This window comes from Hipposideros armiger, unplaced genomic scaffold, assembly GCF_001890085.2.
Source record: "Hipposideros armiger isolate ML-2016 unplaced genomic scaffold, ASM189008v1 scaffold_177, whole genome shotgun sequence".
NCBI classification, from domain to species: domain Eukaryota; kingdom Metazoa; phylum Chordata; class Mammalia; order Chiroptera; family Hipposideridae; genus Hipposideros; species Hipposideros armiger.
Genome location: NW_017731527.1, coordinates 2,275,675 through 2,296,775, shown reverse-complemented (window position 1 = coordinate 2,296,775; position 21,101 = coordinate 2,275,675). Strand labels below are relative to the sequence as shown.

The window sequence follows — 21,101 nt, the reverse complement described above, 5'->3', positions numbered from 1 at the left end:
ATTGGACAAGCCCTCAGTGATGTTTTTCTTCTGTGGTTAGTCTAATGCTTCATTTCACACCAAGCATATATACTTTTCACATTAAGTGAGTATATAATTCAGAGGTTTAGCCATCTAGTAAATTCAAGTAATAACTCCACATAAATATGAAGTTTATGTAAAGTGAATGCCATATATATTCCAGAGCAGGATGTATCATTTCCCCAAATTGGCCTGCCATATAAGGCATTATGTAGCATAATAAAATAAAATCCCTCTCATAAAACAGGGCAGCAAAGTAATTAGGGGCAGAGGTTTTAGATTTAAGCAGAAATGGCTATGAATCTCAGCTCTGCCTCTGTCCAGGTGTGATGAGCAAGTCACTTGGTGTCCCAGTGAGCCTGAGTTTTCTTATCTGTGAAATGCAGATGACAATAAAAACTCAAAACAACGAGGTTCTTAAAACATAGCCAATACTCACTAGATCTTGGAAGTTACTATTTGATAACCAGAATTAAATCGAAGCTCCAGAGTCCTAGACTATATTACCATGTACACAATTCTATCTAGTTACCTAACAGAGGAATATACTTTATCAAAATTGCTGAATAAAGAAGAACCTGTAAAAGATTTGATTTGCTGGCATTTTTCCCTCTAGTCATTTTCCTTCACTTCTAAATGAAATAGAGATTGACAGTTAGTGTTTCCAAAATAGAGATTAAAAAATGAATGCATACTTACTTATCTATGCCATAGACAAAGGATACAGCAATATTCTCCAAAATGACTACAATTAGCAGAGGCAACGTAGCAGAATAATCATCAAACATTGTAACAAAGTAATTTCCAGAGCGTTGCACAAATATCAGGCCAATACAAAATGCCAGAAGACAACAGATAACTGGACAAAAGGAATAAATGAAAAATTAAAGCCTTATTCAGAATCATCTTTTAAATTTTGTTATGAATTATTATATCCAAACAATAATTTTGTTTTCACTTTTCTAACTTGTCAATGAAATAAATAGGCAATACGTTTCCTAATACTGTGGAATATCACATACTGGGAGTTAGTTACCTGAATTAGCCCCAGATTGAATATAAATTTATTGTAAGACAGTAACTCAACTCATTTCCCAGAGTCTGTGGGAAATTATTTAGAAAGCACAAATAATAAATGAGGCAAAACTGAGAAGATTTTAAAAGTATAAATCTCCATGCTCTTTTGTGTTTATTAATAGCAAAAGTGACCTTTTCAGGCAGCAAATTGTTCAGAGGTCATTTCTACTTTTAATTTTGTATAGTTTTGGAAGCTATATTGCATTTTTGAATTAATAATGAGAGTCATACAGCACATAATGATTGTGATAACATATATTTCTATATTTGATTGAAATACGGCAGTTTTTAAAGAAAACTAAACTAAAAAAAAAAATCTGATCAGACTCACTAGAGCACCAACACAAACCTACATCTTGAGATCCCTGGAACAGGTTAGTTGGGAATACAATCATACACGGCTGTGCAATCTGATCATCCAAGTAACTAAGAAGAACCACTTAAAAGGAGTTTCTGCAGTAGGATCTAAGAAAGAGGCAGAAACTCCTGACTATTAATATAAAAACTTAGAGAGATTGCTGGAATCCATATAATATTCCCATGGTTTTGTTAGACCCTTTATTCTCTCATGCCCTCAAAAAAAAGACGGCCATGTTCTATTTTTCAACCGTCTTTTAGCAAAGGTGAGTAAAAGTGAAAGAAGGAGAGCAGGTAACGGCAGTTCAGGAGGAGAGAAAACAGACATCCCTGGGTTCAAAGTAGGGTTTCTCTAACAATCACAATAAGTAGGGGTTAAATTAAGCCATCACCGCCATCTTCTAAGCACTATGCCAGTGGTATGAGTTACATAAACAAATATTACATATAAACATAATGTAGAAAAGACAAAGCAACATGTACTGTACTTGGAGTCTACACATATTGAAATATTTCAATGCTTGTCACAGTATATTGTACTTAAAGTCTCAAGATGGAAGGAGCAGAGTTTGAACTTCAACCATAGCCTGTGTCATTTCTCTCTCCTAATCACACTATAGTATAACATAAACTTGAAGAAAGTGTATTCTAGATGGTACAGGCAATACGAGTTTCAGGGGAGATGTGAGAGGAAAAGATAATGTACTATCAGAGAAGACAAAAACACATCTGACAAAGGTAATGGGGGGACATTTCATCAGGGTAAAATATAGCTTGAAGTATAAAGCATGATCCCAAAAGACAGGTAATGGGGGAAGACAGTGCATTCCCCTTTGCTCTGGCCAAATAGGCCTTTCGGTGGGAGTTTGCTAACACTACTTTGTGTGTTTTTCCCTCTACACTGTTGTTCCTTTAATTTTGCAAGTCCTGTTACCTCAGGAGGGTTTGGATGTGGAGCAAAGATGAGGAAAGTAGCAAAGATGATTGTTATTTAGCTTGTACATTAGCAGGATATTGAGAGCCTTAAATGAAATGGAAACTTCAAAGTAGAGACTGCCTTTTAGGGGAAGATAAAGAAGTTTCTCATTTATTAATATGCTCAGCTGAGTTGAGGACATTTAGTATAAATATTTAACAAACTGCTGAAATTGCTTTACACACACACACACACACACACACACACACTTAGCAGAGGAGTAAATGATAAAGGTATATATTTGAGAGTTATTTACACATAAATTATGATCAAATCTTTCAGAGCTAAAAACAGGGCCTTGGGGAGCTTGTGCACCACTGCCCAGCATTCAAGATCACTTATCTTTTTTCTTCCAATTTATTTTTGCCTCGCTTATCAACACTGTTCCTGCACTCTGGTCTGGCTGGCTTCTTTACGGTTCCCTTTATCTCTATATATGCTTCTAAAGCTATCCTTGGGCCTCTAAGAAGCCTCTTCCCCTTACAAATTCAATTCCCATCTATTTCATTGACAGTTTCATCACATAGTTAGCTGAACTTTGTTTCTTTTTCTTAATTCTTATAACATGCAATGTCTCCATGATGCTATCAGTATATTACATGGTACACATCTTATCTATCCAACTTGATTTTAATTATCAGTACTATTATTTTTGGAGAAAGGGTTCTCTTATGTCTCTGTATTTCTGCTATAATTTATATCCTTTATGTATATCCTTGAGGTGCAAGATTCATGCAGTACAAAACTGGCACTTTAATAAATGCCTGCAGATGGGACTTATTAACAACCATCGGTATTGATGAATTGTTTTATTTTCTTTCTTACCTAGAGACATTAACTACTAATAGACTACAATAGCTATTTTATATGAGAAGTAAATTTAGGTTTATCAGTTTTAGCTATGCCCTCTTTGGAAAAGGAGTAATGGATCTGATCTATAACCTCATTATAATTGTGTGACTTGTATACAAAATCATACATGAACATTCTATGACTTTATTCTAGTGCCAGTAATTCATGATAATAATATTACCTATTAATAAAGAGTGATTAATAAATAAGTAATATGATCTATATTAAATCTATCTTTTGCATATTATATAAATGTATAAATAATATGACAAATAATAGCAATGCATATTAATAGACATTAATAAAACCCAAAATAGAACACTTTCCTATTTGCATTTCTAATCTCTCACCAAGAGTAAAGTAGCCTAGCTCAGTTCAACAAAAAGTCAAATGCATAAAAACTCACTGGTAAGGATTTCTTTCCTCACTTTGAAAGTGTCCACAATGGGCGTGATGATCCCTTCAATGGTTCCAAACATGCTGCCGAGCCCTAGATTTACCAGCATGAGGAAGAACATCACAGACCAAAAGGGAGATGCGGGGAAATGTGTCATTGCTTCTGTAAAGGCGATGAATGCTAAACCAGTTCCCTGAACGACCTGTAAATATACACAATAACAACATTAATACAGAGAACTGTTAAGTGATTGTGATATACATGATATTATATATATCAAAGGAGAGGGAAAATTCTGAGTTAATCCCTGAGAGTAACTGGAAATAAATATGCTGATGTCATGTTGTCTCCTAAGAAATTATGCCTTTAAACAAGCTTCAAATAGACGGTATTATCTCATAAAGACAACAGATAGACCAGAATTTTTTAAAAAAATGCTGAAGGGCAAGTTAGTACCTAAATTCTTTCCACACATAATTCAAAGCTTTTATAGTAATGATGGTTTCATCCATAATTTCCTACACATGATGCTTTATGTTTAGTCTCAATATAGTTAGCTATCTTAAAGTGATTAATTGCCAATTTCTCCATTATAGTTTCCTTTCTGGCAACACAGTAAACGGCGACAACCACTTAAAGAATATTTATTAATGTTCATCTATCTTGTGTTATTAAAATATATGACAGTGACTAAGAAAAAGAACTTAATCATGACTTGCGGAACACAATTTTTAAAATGGCCAAATATCATTCATGTGTCAAAATGATCATGCAATATAAAAATGATAGGCATAATTCAAATTTTGTATTAAATATTATACCAGGAAAGGTATAGGACTAATTTCATTTTCTGTGATGGAAATCACTTAATTTATATTCATAGTTTAAATTAGTGTGTCTTAATCAATGAAATTGTTTTTTTTTAAGTAAAGCAAACCTTTATGACAAGAAAATACGTCCTCTGAAACAAAGAATGTGAATTTTGAACCAGCACAACCTTCCACAAGCATTTTAAAGGTCCTTTTCCATTTTCCTTAAAAAAGAATCTTCTAGAGAATGCATATTTTAAGTGAATGATAATTATTGTATTGCTTAAACATAGCCTACTAACTTTGTTTAGCTCATCTTCAATTTGACAGGAATTGAGATGAAGAGCAGGAAACTCCCCTTCTTTCACTTTTTGAATGATGTCATAAACTAAATGATAATCCTCTGTAGTAACAGCTGAGAAGTTGATGTGATGGGGAATAATATCCTGACTAATGTTGCCCATTTTCAAAAATGTTATAATCATTTTCGAATTTCTGAAAAATAGAACAACATATTAATGAAGACTTATGGGTTTGGGGGGTATTTTTTATTATATATATATAGTTATACCAAAAAAAGCCAAAGGAAATTAATATCCATACTCTGCAATGCATTTCTCATTTATGACATTCGCTTTGAAGCCCAGAACTGCAAACACCACCAATGTTGCCAGGACAGAGGTGAAAAAATTGATGAAGGACACCAGGACGGCATCGAAGTGGCAGTTGTTGTCTCTCTTGTTGTAGCTTGAAAAGGCAATGACGCCACCAAATCCCAGACCTAAGGCAAAGAACACCTGGGTGGCAGCCTCTCTCCAGACCTTGGGCTCCAGCATGATTTCAAGCTGTTTAAAAGTAAACATGATAGAAGTCAGCTTCAAAATAATAGTTCAGAATAATCTACATGAAATTACTTGTATTGTTTAAATGTATCATAATACTTATGCATCCAAAGGTTCTTTAAATCAGGGAGATCATCTTTTCTTAAGCAGAAATAATTTTTCCATTTAAAAATGAAACAAAGCATATGAATAAGAATACTATAGATTATAGACTATTGAGCTTTTATATGGAGATTTTATTTACATGGAGACTTTCTACTTACAGGGAATTTTTAAGCATCTTTAAGACAAATCATCAAAGGACAATTTAAAAAAGAAATGAACCCTCTTCAGTTATTTCCTATGTATGTCATTGTTTTCTTTACAAAGCAAAATATATCAATTATCAATAAAAGTTAAATAATTACTTAACAAATACCCTAAGTTTTGCATTTTTTTGTGGAAGTCTAATAATCAAAGCAGATAATAATTATAAGTCTGGAAGCATTGAACTATTTGTGCATTGCATAGTCACATATATATTATCCATTCATATGTTATTCATTCATTCAACAAAGGCTTTCCTGAAAGCCTTCCTTTTATAATTGGAGAAAATGCAACTATATCATCTCCAAGACCTTTTCAGATCCAAATTTCTAAACTTCTGAATCTGTGCCGAACACATATTTTAAGTAGTACTGTTTTACATCTTAGAAAATGATGGAAACTTTTAAATGGAACAATTCATATAAGCTATATCTGACATAAACCACGATAAACAGTTAAGTTTGATTTCAGTAACAGTAGTGTTTCAATTGGTATTTTGTCATTTTTTCTGTTTTTTTAACCATTGAATTGAAATTGCCTTTACTGGGAGCAATGTTAAACACATAGGTAAGAACATGAGTTCCACAGACAGTTTCAGATCCTGATTCTGCCGCTTAATAATCTAAAACTAGTGCAACCTAAATTAAGTGGCCAATCCTCCCTGAGTTTCAGCTTCCTCAACTGAAAGATGGGAGTAACAAGATGTGCTACTTATCACATTGCCTACCATAATCTAAGTGCTCAAAAACTGCTGATGTATTGGGTTGTCGGAAAAGTCATGACGCATGTTTGCAACAGATGGCACTAGTTCATTTTTGGAAGTACTAGAGTCATTCGCATCCATGTTATTGCTGTGTCATTTAACAGCTGACAGTTCTAGCTTCATTCTAAAAATAAAATTGAGCGGTTCGGATGAGCTTTGGAGATTTTACAACAAGTTGAAGATGGAAGACCAAGCTGCATTTTTGCCATATTTTACTCTTTTACTTCCATAAAGGGAAGAATGCCTGTCAAGCTTGTGAAAAGTTGCATAAAGTTTATGATTAAATGCTCTACAAGAACTTCACTGCCAACAATTGTTCACGAATGGTTCCGTGCTGGTGATCTCAATGACGCTCCTCAGTCAGGGAGGCCCACCGAGGTTGATGACGTCAAAATAAAGGCATTGATTGAGTCAAACCCACATTACACAACATGAGAGATTGCAGAAACATTGAACATCCATCATTCAAGCCTTCACGACAACCTGAAGAAGCTGGGATACGTAAGCAAGCTCAATAGTTGGGTTCCGCATGAACTCAAATAAGTTCATTTGATGGCGTGTATAAACATCTGCAATATGCTCATTAAACATGAGGAAAACAATCCTTTTTTAAAGAGACTGATAACTGGTGATAAGAAGTGCATTGTTTACAACACTGTAGTGCGCAAACAGTCTTGGTCCCGATGTGATGATTCGCCTCAAACGACATCGAAAGCAGACATTCATCAGAGGAAGGTTATGCTCTCAGTGTGTTGGGATTTTAAAGGTGTCGTGTTTTTCGAGCTCCTAACAAAGAACCAAACAATCAATTCGAATGTGTACTGTCGGCAATTGGACAGTTTGAACAAATCCATCATCCAGAAACATCCAGAGCTCATTAATTGTAAAGGAGTTATGTTCTATCGCGACAACGCCAGATCACACAGAAGTTTCATCACCTGTCAAAAATTACTGGAGCTTCGATGGGCTGTGCTGACACACCCACCATACTCGCCTGACCTTGCATGACAGACTTCCACTTGTTTCACTCTCTTCAAAACTCCTTGCGTGGTATAACGTTCAATTCAGATAGGGCTGTAAATCAGCACCTTGTTCAATTTTTTTGCAAATAAACACAGATCCTTCTATGAACGAGGAATTATGAAGCTCACTGAAAGATGGCAAAAGGTTATCGAACAAAATGGGCAATGTATCATTGACTGATCTTTGTTCTTTATAAAAATAAATGACCTTTGAAAACCATAGACAAAATACGTCATGACTTTTCTGATAACCCAACATATGGGCTAGAGTGACAGGCACACTGATAAGCACTTTACATGGGCTGTTATCTCATTTAATCTTCACAATGAGCCATGAAATTGTTGCTATGACTACCTAAATGTTAGGAAGGTTAAGTAACCTGCCTGAGGTTACACAGTTCTGGGGTGGAGCTTAAATATGAACACAGGTAGATTACAAAATCCACGTCCTCTCAAACATTAGGATTTAATGTCCAATTAATTTTAGTTATTATTATTGAAATGTATACAATATTTTCATGAAACATAATAATTATAATTTATGTACAATTAACTAAGATATGCCTGTCATCTATTCACCATTGCTACCTTGCTAGTCTATGGTTAATGCTGATCTACTCAAATACTACAATCAAATGTCTTTCTCTACTTTACCCGCTAGATGGCAGAAAGCACCCATTTACTAAAGACATTATTCAGATTGCTGTACTTCCAACTCAGGAACTAAATCTCCATTCACAGTTTGGGGAACATTTCATGTGTTTCTCCCTTATATAAACAAGGCAAATTAAAAGTAATCAACAAAATCTGATTGCTATTATATTAACTACCACATCTTACAGTGACCTAATACAGAATCTGATCAACACTCAATGAAAAGTGAACTGAAGAATTAACCGTATTTTAATAGCAACCCCTAGTTTTTATTTAAAGTGTTAATAATGTTGCAGTTTTAAATATGGGGCTCATGTAAAAACATCGTATCAAAGGGCTTCAATTCTAAAATACCTATTTAAATCAAATATTTAGAATTATGTCTCAAGCAATGGCCAACTTAGAAAAGGTGATATGTATGCCAGAAGTCTACAACAAAGCTAGTTGTTTCAAACTTAGAAAACTATATTTTCTCAATATTATAAATATAAATAATTTTGGTCACTAAGTACGGCCACTTGAAGCTGATCTAAATGATAACACAGCTGAAATTTATGAATCTTAACTAGTTATTCACCAAGGAGCTCCAGCAACACTAAATGTTAAACAGGACTTTTGAACTACTCAAGAAAACCAGAGACCAATGTCAAAATTTTTGCCTCTAGAGGATAAACACCAAGTCGGACCCAGATATCCAAAGAATATAGCCTCTTTTACACAGTATTAAGGCAGCTGCCAGAAGTGACAAAGAATTCTTGGGAAGCTACTATCATTTGTCTGATTTTCACAGCACAATCATTCTTCAGATAACTTTCAGTTTCTGACCTAATTTTGAAATTGTATCTTTATAACTCAGTGTCTGCCTATGATAGTGGTATCAGACTGATATTGAGATAAAACTTCAGTTCAGTGAATAACCAAACACATATACCCCTTAAAACTTGTTTTTGTTTCCTGTCAAATCAGTATAACAAGTCCACAAGGTTGATTAATCAGGTTCAGTGTACCCAGTGTTGAGTTTAGCTCTAAGATAAATGACAGAGCTTAAGTGCTAAGCCTTTTATGAAGCCTAATGAGAATTTCTTGAAATGTATATGTATTTATTGAAGTTACAGAATTCACCACGTAAATATTCCAAGAGGTACAAAATCTCAAAACAAAACAAAATGAGAAAACATTGATTTTTCTCCGAGATGGGATTTAAAGTACAGTAGGGTTTTTAATCTGAGTCTGCGGATTTGAGGTCATCTATCAATCTTCTGAGACACTAAGCAAATTAATATGCTCATTTTTTTTCTGTAACAAAATCCTATTATCGTTTTGGGTTTCTTTTCAAAGGGGTTTATGACACAAAGGGTTAAGAACCACTGGAATAGAGAAGGAAGAAAAATAAAGACTAAAAAGTCTAAAATTTAAGTGCAAAAATTGTAAACTAATTTAATATAAAAGAGGGATTTTTAAAGTTTAAATAGTGATAACCTTACTCTAGAACTAAAATGGGACATTTAAAATTGGGGATAGGTGAGTATAATTATAGATATAGAAAAGCTCTGGTTTATCTACACTAACATAAAAACTATAATTTAACAGTCTAGTGTACATACATTAGAACAATCATCCCTTGAATTGAACTGTGGGAACATTTTAACAAAACATAATGCTTTCATGATCATAAGTCTTACACAGAAATACAGTACATACCTTAGGGGTAAACATGTGACGGATGCCATCAATTGAACCACTTAAAAAGAGTGCTCTGATTAGAAAGCATATAAGTACCACATAGGGGAACAGAGAACTAAAATACATGATCTGCAAAGAAAGAAGAATAAAAATAGGTGAGACACACCAACTATACATTCTTTTTTACAGGTAAGATCATGTCTTCTGTTCCATACTTGGCATTTACTGTTTTTTATAACATGATTGATGACACTAGTAATAACTTGTATAGCCGTCTTATTAGAATGGCTTATAATTCTTAATTTAATATTATTTATTTAAGATCTTATTTGAGATATTCCAAAAATATTTAAAAAACATCCTTATTTCATTTTCTTTAATATAGTTCATGGGTATGGTATAACTTGAACAGTGTTGATTCCTTATAGCTCATAAAACAAGCAAGATTTAAGAGAAGTGAATGGGCACTAACTCCCTAACACATTCCTACTTTTACAGTTTTAGGTAGGAAAAAAAAGTTATTTTCTTTCAGTCAACAAAGTTCCATTATGACTCTATAAATCTTCTGGAGTAGAGAGTGGTCCCTATTATGTCTCCCACAGAACTTCAACCATGGAAAGGTTTGACTTTCTGCTTCAGTAGTTTCACCACTCAAGTTGAGCAGATACTTATTACAGAAAAAGAATTGTCCAGCCAGACATTTACTGCTTCCTTGACAGCTTCACGTGGAAGCCTAATAGACCTCTAAAAATTTTCAGGTCCAGAAGGGAACTTCTGAAATTTGCCCCAAAGCTCTCCCCACCCATCTCGGTGAATGGCCCCACCATCCATCTAATGGCTAAAATCAAATGTCCCAAAGTAGTCCTGCACTATTTATAATATTCTCCTAACTGGTTTCCAGACTACCCAAAGATAACTTGGGTTAGCTCATTCTCCAATGAGCACACTCCAGGGCTTATGAATTCAGCTGGAATAAAATGCCATTGCTCCCTTTGATTCACAAAGCCCCACATGCCTGCTCCACCTGCCTGCCCCACCACTCTTCCCCTAGCTGAGCTATCACCCCACAAGCCCTTGCTGTTGGTAGACAAGCTCTCTGGTTTTGGGGCCAGAGAAGGACAGTGCCCTCAGTCTGCACTGGTCTCCCTCATTTGCTCACGACTCTCTTCTCTTTATTTACATCTCATCTTTATATTCTCCAGTAAATCTTTCCACACCAACAAAAATAAGGCTATGTTTTCTATGTTTTTCCATCCAATATCTCCCATTTGGCCTCCACTATGCCCCACGAACCCTCCATGATATTATCTTGTTTTGTTTTTTTGATAGCCCTTAGCCCAGTCAAAATTGTTTTCTATGTGTTTCCTTCTTAATTTCCAGTCTCCCCTACTGGAATATAATTTCTGTGAGGGCAGGGGCCTTTTCTTTCCTGTTCTCTACCTTATTTCAAATATTGCTGGCACACTGTAGGTATATGATATGTATCTGTAGAGGGAAGGAATGGAGGGAGGATGGGGAGAATGAAGGAAAAACTGCCATAGCAGAGGATGTGTTAGGGCAGGTAAGGGATATTGAATCCAATAATAACTATAGACAAACAACCTATACGTCAACATTATAATTTGCACTTCTACAGTTCTATGCACTTTATAATCATATTTAAACACTTTTGGAACACCCTAAGAAAAAAATATCAGGAATAAAATATAAGTATACTTAAAAATCAATATTTTAACTAAAATAACTATATTTTAATTTAGTTACAATAAAGCATAATTTTTCAATCATTTCAAATTGGTTTAATTCCTTGCGTACTTCCATTCACTTACATTTCTTTTCTAAAATGCCTTCAGATGGAGTTCTTTTTTAATTCTTCTTACCTACTTTCAGCATTCTTTAAATTTGTTAGTCTACAGTGTATCTACTTAAGTAGCCTTGATATAACTTGAATTAGAGATATTCCTTTTATTATTCTTCACAAATCTTGAGGCTACACAGAAGCAACGATTCATTTTTGCAAAATAGCTGTTTTTTTAATAGAACTCAAATTTGCTGCCTTATAAGTGACTTATAACTTCCATTAATTCCACTTATTTTGAAAGTGAAAATGAAGGCTACACACTAAAATAGTCTGAATAGGTTGATTATGATTTTTCCAATAAGTATGACTTACACTCAGCATGCTTTTAATATAACTTCATGTTAGAGACTAAGAAAAGAAATGACTCTTCCTGTACTTTTATTTGTCCAGGCTAATCACAGCCTTGCTAAGTCCCTCTTCTCCATGTCTCATAACTAAATGATCAATCAATCGTATTGACTCTACCACAGAAATCTCACATCTGTCCCTTTTTTTCCATCCTCAGTGATGTCATTTTTCACTATTATAATAGTTTCCTGGTCACCTTGCCTCCAGATTCTCCCTGGCAGCAATCCCTCAAATCCATCATCCACACTACTCCCAGAATGATCTTTCTAAATTAAAGATCTGATGGTGTCGATGAGCTGCTAAAAATCCTCATATATTCCACACTGTGAGGTAACAGCCAATGTCCACATATCCTTTAATATCTGCAACTTACATTTCATGTTTCATTTCCCAAGAGCTCCACAAGTTGTATGTAAAAGTCACAAAGAAGTAAGTGCTCAGCGATCTTTGGGCTTTGTACATGCTGTTTTCCATGTTCTTCCTCTGAACTTTCTGGTGAACTCCTCCTCAAACACAAAGTCTAGCCCAAAAGTTACCTCCTCTATGAAAGCTTCCCCCAAATCCATGTTAATTTCAGTGGCTACCTCTATGCTGTAACGCACTTCTTATATGCCTCTATTACTGCACTTATTCTGCTGTAATTTTCTGTCTCATCCATTAAAGTATGGGTCCATGAGAACAGAACTGTGGCCTCTTCATCTTTGCATTTCTATCAGTTTCTGACATATAGTTGATACCAAAAAATATTGTACATTGAGAGAATTTAGAGAAAGTTAAGTTTTCCTTTCTGCATAAATCCTCCAAAATAAGCTCATCTTTATTCTGCAGCGTTTTAAAAATTATGTAATAATTATATTATCAGACTCATTTCAATTTCCATTTATTAATTCAACAGATATTTGAGTTCTTAAAGACACTGATATGGATGCAATGATAAGACTCTGGCATGGCTCCCTAATAAGGAAAAAATACAATTTTATATTCAATGTAACATGGAGAAAAATAACACATAAAATTTTAAACATTTAAGTAGTATTAAATAGGTCACATCCTAATTTGATTCTGTGAGCAGGTAAAAATAAAATAATAATTATTATTATTAAATTCTGAGATTTATGATATCTTAAATCAGCTCTTTATAGAGTGTCCGTATTGTTTTTAAACACAAATTCTTTACATTTAATCCCAGGGGTCTAATCTTACACCAAAGTAGTAGCATACTGTTATTAAAAATAGATTAAATTCTACATGACTATCCCCAAAATGCTGTACTTTCCCCTTACCGCACTTTATTTTATGCATTGCTACCTAAAATTATTTTCAAATGTGTTTATTGTCTGCCTCTGCCACTAGAATGGACATCCATGAGATCAGGCATTTTGTCTGCTTGATGCATTGCTATATATCCAGAATAAGACCAGTGCCTGGCACATGGTAGGTGCTCAGTATATACCCATTAAATAAATTGATGAATGACAACATTGTCCAGGAAGTACACATTTTTAAGATTTGGGAAATGAAACAATGACATATGGTTTGTTTTGGCTGATTTCAAGCCCCTCTGGGCCTTGATAACTGAAATGCCTTTCACAACAAGTACATTTGGTAAGGGAATAGTTTATCAATCAAAATGTTGTATGAAAATACTTTCATTCTATTCAACTATCGAAGAACATAAAACATGAAATCACTTAGGTTTTTTTTTTTCCTTACATATTAAAATGCTTATTATAAACACACTTTCAGAAAGAGTCATTCTCTTTGAGGACATCATAGCCTAATTCTAGCTCTGCCTTTTATCAGTTGTTTTAATTCTGGCCAATTATTTATTTTCCCTAAGCTTGTTAACTTTGCAGCAAAATGAGGATAAAACTACGCAAATCATCTGTCTGATAGAAAGATTAAACAAGCTAATGCATGCAAAGTACTTAACGTAGTAGTAGCAAGAATGGCAAAGCAGTACTACTAGAAAAATATTACATAAGAATTAAAAGAAAACTTAGAGCTTCTCATGTCTATCCTTCATGCTGGGGCAGGCATTCCCTTACTAAAGGCTGTAACAAAGGGACATGCAACCTCTGTTTGACGACCTCCAATAATGCTGAGCTCTCTCTCATTGAGACAATTATTCAATAGATTCATTGTTACCAGGCAGGCTTGATTCCTGAAAGGTCTTCCTTTTTAAAAAGATTTACCACCACCCCACCACTCTCTATGCTCCCCAATATATGACCATCATTCTGTTCTCTGTAGCCCCACAGAATAAGCATTCTTCTTCTTTTTATTCAACTGTTTGAAGATTGTGATCACAGGGCTAAAATTGCTCCTCTTCACAATAAAGGGAGAAATAGAGACTTCAGTAAGAGCCAGTATTACAGGCATGGTTCAACTGAGGTATGCCTACCTGGCCCAAAGGAGAATGATATTATCATACTCCTTTCTTTTCATTCGTAAAGTTTCCAATTAGCATTGTGAGGTGTGTGTGTGTGTGTGTGTGTATGTGTGTGCACACACACGCTGTGCCCAAGGATATCACAAGATGACTAATATTCTTTTAGCCTCTAAATTCTCTAAATAATTTTTTCATATACTACCCTTAAGCCATATTATCCTTAAATCACATTTTTCTAGACTGTACTTGTGTGATTATTTATTTGGAGGCATTTTTGTTTGGCAGGCAAACACGGAGCTTTCCATTTATTCCTAATAATTTTTTCTTATATTTAACTCCTTTTTTCAGATTGAGAAATTGTAACAATTTAGACTTTCATATCTTTGATCACATTACTTACAACTTTCTCCCTATCTGTGTCTACTGCATTATTTTGTCAAATCCTGTCCAAAAGCCACTAAAGCCTTCTCATTGACTAAATTGTAGTATGTAGTCTATAACTTGTATTATTTTTTTCTAGATACATTACATAAAATAAGAAAAACAACCCCAAAACTCTGTGATAAGCAAAGCATGAATATTTCTTTAAATGATAAGACACATAGCCTGAGAAGAAACAAAATATGGCAGTAAGACTAAATCACAATAATTTTTGGACTTCTCTGGCTGACCATATTTGGTTCTCTTTACACCAAATGACATTATGTTAGGAAGCATGTTAGGTGCTTAGATGGAACTTAAGAATCTATTCTTTTGTTTATAACCTACTGTAGTGTGTCTCTGACATAGAAGACACCCAACTGAACCAATTCATTGAATTTATTTAATCACGTAAACCATCGTCATTCAGAAAGATTGAAAGATACTCAGATATGTTATCTACCATCTTCATTTATTCAAAGGAAAAATGGTGTAAAAGTTCCAGAAGAAACGTAAATGTAAAATTAACTGTGACTTACAAGTTAAAAAATTATCCAACACCTTAAATTAAATATGAAATAACAAGCAGCAGAGGTGAATTAAACTTCTGACTTAAAAAGTTAGAACTATTTGGGGAGAAAAAGTATGACAGTGGGAAACCTTACAGTGTTGCAGTGAAATAACATGCGCTCTCAATTTACACAGAGCTGGGTTTGACTCCAGGAACTGGCAACCACTAGCCATAACACTTTGGGCAAGTAACCTAACTTCTCAAAATTGTTTTATATCTGCAAAACAGGCCTAGTCATTGTTTCTTAGAGTTTTCTTTAGAAATAAATGGGATAAAGCATATAAAGTACGTATCACAGTACCTGGAGAAAAATAAACATGTAATCAATATTGGCTTCTGTTATTGTTCTTGCTCTGATCATTGTCAGAATCATCTTCACCATCACCATTACTATAAATACTATTCCTGCTTCTACTAATATATGATGGTGAATGGTAATACATTATCCTGGAAAGACATATAATCAAATATATGCTTTGGAAAGAAAAACGTTGTAGAGACAGAGTGTTAAAGGTTAGAGAGAAGAACCAATAATAAATTTTGGCTATGGTCCAGCCCAAAGATGTAGAAAGCATTAAAACAATGGCAGTGATGAAAAATGCAATCTGAAAGCAAAAGACTGAATAGCAATTAGTTTCCTAATGTATTCTTATATATATATATATATATATATATATATATATATATATATATATATATATATATATATATATATATATATATATATATCTCACAAGGTTTCTAGAAATCACTTAATGGCTTTTTCAATCACAGCCTTTTAAAATGTTCTATTTGCCCTGGCAGGCATGCCCTTTAGTCTTTTACATTACTATGAGTTCCTTGTTGAGATTATAATTACCTAATGATGTTCAGATCTTTAAGAAACACTTCACCCTAGAGACTATATTAAAAAGTTTTATGCAACTATTCCTTAGAACACCCACAATAGAGAAAAATTAACGATATAAGACAAATAAAAGAAACAAATTCTTCATTCCCCCACTTTCCCCAATTTCCATGATTGGGACTAATTGGTAATTAGAGAACTACGACATCATTAGGGTCAACTGAATAAATAGAAGGAAAAAAAGTGATTTTTCAGGTATTGACAAAAATTTCAAAGATCTTGATGAAATAAGAAAAGATTATAAATAGCTTTAGATTTCACTATAAAACATATATATTTATCTCCTTTCCTTAATTAAAACACATTTAAAAAAAACACCCCTTCTTAACAATCTTTAATTAACTTCCCAGATTGAAGTGCTACTGGCAATTTGTTCACAGGGATTTATGGCAGAGCTTGAGGTGGGCACAGTACCCAGGAATGGTGATTAGCAGAATCAGGGGAGGCTCTAACATACTAACTTTTCCAGAAGACTGAATGCCTTTGATCATAGCCAAGCAAACCATGACCCAGGCAGCCAGCAAGCAGACGGTCATCTTCCAGTTTAAGCCTCCACTTTCAGAAATGGAACTGGAAATATTCAGTGCTTCTCTGTACCAGTAATAGGTGGTGGCAGAACTTTTTTCACATTCTGGCTCTACAACTGCAAAAAGGAAGGTGACACAATCATTTCAGACTATAAAGGGTAATGAGATGATTTTTTATTCCAGTAAGTCTGTAAATCAATGCTTAACATTTCCTAGAAAAGTATTACTAAATATTTTGCAGAAGCATTGAAATTCACAATAAAAGCTCAACTGCAAAAATGTGAAATATCAACAGACATGTATCCTCTTTGATATTTCTTATTACACATTTCTAAATAGGAATATGTGAGCTTTTTATCAAAATAGTTAAAATATATAAAATGTATGTCCCTTTCATGCCCAGAATTATCTTCTTGAGATAGAGCTGTAAAATATGCTAGCTGCTGGCCATATGCGACTTTCGTAATGGAGCTAGTCCAAAGTGACGTGTTGTAAATATAAACTACAAAGGGGATTTTAGAGACTTAGCATGAGAACAATAATGCAAATTATTACATTAATAAATTTTACATTGATTATATGCTTTTGGATATATTGGATTAAATAAAATAGATCACCTGTTTATTTTTACTTTTTTAAAATGTGGCTACTAGAAAATTTTAGAATACATATGTGAGTTGCATTTTGTATTTTCCAGATATCACTGCTTCAGGGATTGTTCTTTATATTCTAGGATATAAAAATGATAGGAAAACTATGAAACAACATAAAAGACATAAAAACAATTATGTCAATCCAAATTCTTCTTTTTGTCCCTTGTTTTATTTTTTTTAAATGTAAGGCATCAAAAAAGGTGTACAAAATAAAACACTGTCAAAATTAACAATTGAAGGCCTATAATATTTCACCCGAATGTCATGAGGGCACAATAAAATAACTTGGGAAGGGGAGTATAGTCAATAATATTGTGACAAGTTAGCACAGTGACAGATGATTACTAGAATTAGTAGGGTGATCACATTGTAAGGTATAAAAATGTCAAGTCACTATATTATATACCTGAAACTAATATAACTAATATAATATTATATTTCAACTGTACTTAAATAAAAAATAATGTGGGTAAAGCTAATAAAATTAGAGGGTGCCGAAGACCTATCCTTCTGAATATGCCAATCCCCAAAGTGAGGAAAGATTGTTATGATAATAATTTTGAAAGATTTTTCCACATTATTTTTTTAAATCTTGAAAGCTCATGCCTTTACTAACTTTAAAATGATTAGATATAAAAACACTACATTTGTCCATGTCTTACAAGTGTGTGAAGCATTTTTCACCAACGGACACTGATCCCAAGGTAGAGGTTGTTGAAAAGACTGAGAAAAATAAAACAAGCTCCAGCCAATGATGACATTGTAGTAGAGAGCCACAAAAAAGCACACCTGCAAAATGAAAACATGATTACATTAAATTTCTCACGCCCCTTCCATTGAAACAATGAGATGATACATTTAAGATCTCATTTAACATTTTAGAAATCCTCCTCTTTTTATTGTCATTGAAACATGATATTTTCTAAAAAGATGTTTCTCACTGGTCTTCAGAACATACATTAACAAGATTGAACTATATATTAATATTTACAGCTTGTTTTGTATATTGGTGCAAACAAGATCCAGTAGTGTTTTGTTTTTTTTTAACATGATTAAAGAGTAAAGTAGAAACACACCTTCAAAAGTTCCATTTAAATGTAAACTATATAATTACAAACCCAGTAAAAATTATATGGCATATGCCATACCAAGAAACTTACTACACAACTTGCAAATCCAATCCCACCCAGTTTCGGGCTTATGTAATTCCAAACGCCAATGCTTCCTCGCCGAATTCTTTGGCCCACAGAAAGTTCCAGGAAAAAAAGGGGAATACCTATTACCAGAAGCAGTATTAAATATGGCAAAAGATATGCACCTACAGAGACAAGAACAAATAAAATAGATTACATTTTCTACAGTCACCTTAAAGAACACACTAATTATGATTATCTCATGAAAGACGATATTTGAAGTTCTACATAGTATAATTACATAAGACTTTAAACAAAATGCAATTTCATTACTTTAAACCTTCTAATATTTGAAACCTGAATTTGACTGCTACAAGCAGTTTCTGATAAAAAAAAATATGATAAAACAAAGATAACAATGAAAAGTTTGTTTCATTTAAGTAAAAGACTAAAAATCTTCATTTTTTCATAAAAATAACTCCTTAAAATTATTTTCTCAAGTAGCTTTCATAAACTCCTGGAAATCTAATTCACACAATGTTTATAAAATCATTTATTAAATTTTATTCATCTAAATCATGCATTCCAAATCTGATAAATTAGAAAAAATAAAATTTTATGGTATTAAAACTGACTCTTTTTTCTTAAATAACAAAAGAAAGAAGAAAGGATTGCCTTGGCTTAAAACAATAAAGAAAAAAAAATAACCTCTACCACAAACAAATGTAATTTTTTCCCATATATTTCATATAAAAAATACACTTCAGGAAAAAACTAATTTTTTGTTTTGCAAAATTCCATAAAGGGAGGGGTGGCAAGATTGACTGAGAAACTAATATATTTAATATCTATTGTAAAATATATGTGCTATTATCCTTGTCATAAAGTTGCAAAGCTTAAAAGAATTATTATTTTTCAGCTAAATCTCAAATTAAGACATATGAATAGTGAAATGTACTGAAAGCTTCACAATGTTAATATTAAACGATAAAGTTAAATATGAAGCCTGTTCTCACGTCTACATAAGAATATATATATATATATATACATATATATATATATACAAATTATTTATTAAATAACCTCTAACATGGACTTCTTACATTCAAATTTCTTATCTAGAGTTTTGTCTAACCAGATACTGTCAAGTGGGTCATGCATTGATGCTACTAATTCCCTTTAAAAAAAAATTTTATTGGGGAATTGAGGGAGGGGAACAGTGTGTTGGGGAATAGGGGAAGGGGACCAGCCAAGTTGTTGTTCTTCAATCTTAGTTATGGAGGGCACCAGTCGCCATCTGGCTGCCTGTCGGCAGCTCATGGCCTCTACACTCAATCTTAGTTGCGGGTGGGCATAGCCACCATCCCATGCGGGAGTCAAACCAGCAGCCTTGTTGTTAAGAGCGCACGCTGTATCCACTGAGCCATCCGGGCTGCAGCTCAGCTCAAGGTACCGAGTTCAGTCTTAGTTGCGGGTGGGCATGGCCCACTATCGAACAGGCAACCTTGTTGTTACACCAGCTAAGCCATCCTGTGACAGCTCAGCTCAGGCGCAGCGTCACTGGCCCACATGGAAATCTACCCAGAGGCCCTGTTGCTCAGAGCTCCCACTCTTAAGCCAACTCTTAATCAGCTGAGCCACTTGGCCGGCCCTACTAACTCCCTTTTTAAATGAGGCCATTTATGATATTTTTCTCATTTAAAAATAAAAAGTGTTTAATGGTATTGAATAGATTTTGGAAGCTATTCAAATTGCTCTGGCAGTTACTCTGCTGAAGAGGTAAATGTTATTATTTTTTTTCAAATTATTTATCTCAGTATCTATATATCTCTGAAATAATGACCGCATACAAGAATTTCCCCTATTATAGTGGTCAGTCGAAAATCTTTATTGTCTTATGGGTGACTTTCAGTCATTCAGGCTCGAGTTGATTCTACAAAGGGGTATGTAATGTAAAGTATGGATGCAAGAGCTTATAAAACAGAATTACCAAATTTCTTATTTTAAAGTGATTACTAACATTTAGGCACTAATGACTTGAAAATGTTTCCCAAAGGGCTGAAAATGCATTTTAAAACCTGCATTAAACCCTAGAATGTGAATGGGTTTATGTGTGTGTGAATGAGGAGGAAAAGAGAGAGAGAAAGGGAGAGAGAGAGAATGAACTAAGACCGGACTCACTGGGAATCTTTCCTCAGTTATGTATGCATGACATACTATTAGATACTGAGCCTTTTCTTCTAACTCAAATTATTCTAACCTTAGCCTCCATATTAAAAATAGTCATAGCTAAAATATAACTGAGCATTTACAATTTGCCAGGCACATTTCTAAGCATGCTACATGGAGTTACTTATTCATTCTTTACAAGAATCCAGTGGGGTAAGGACCATTATTATCCTCATTTCACAGGTGTGGGAAGTAAGGCAGCAGAGGAGAGTTCACCTGTGCAAGGTCACATGGCTACTGTGGGTCAGCACCAGGCTTCATTAGCAAATTGACTTCAAAACATAAGCTAGTGACTTCTGTA

At 33.9% G+C, this 21,101-nt stretch overlaps 1 protein-coding gene across 1 annotated transcript in view; it reads right to left on the bottom strand.

Moving 5' to 3' along the window:
* Nucleotides 1-21,101, bottom strand: part of SLC6A15 (solute carrier family 6 member 15) — a 48,787-nt gene that overhangs the window by 5,585 nt on the left and 22,101 nt on the right. Inside the window, exons 3-10 of the mRNA XM_019652299.1 lie at nucleotides 18,599-18,756; nucleotides 18,101-18,227; nucleotides 16,720-16,901; nucleotides 9,778-9,888; nucleotides 5,093-5,334; nucleotides 4,792-4,984; nucleotides 3,690-3,882; nucleotides 721-880 (exon numbers count right to left, since the gene is read on the bottom strand). Of these exons, the coding sequence (XP_019507844.1) occupies nucleotides 721-880; nucleotides 3,690-3,882; nucleotides 4,792-4,984; nucleotides 5,093-5,334; nucleotides 9,778-9,888; nucleotides 16,720-16,901; nucleotides 18,101-18,227; nucleotides 18,599-18,756 (1,366 nt within the window). The remainder of the gene's footprint in view (nucleotides 1-720; nucleotides 881-3,689; nucleotides 3,883-4,791; nucleotides 4,985-5,092; nucleotides 5,335-9,777; nucleotides 9,889-16,719; nucleotides 16,902-18,100; nucleotides 18,228-18,598; nucleotides 18,757-21,101) is intronic.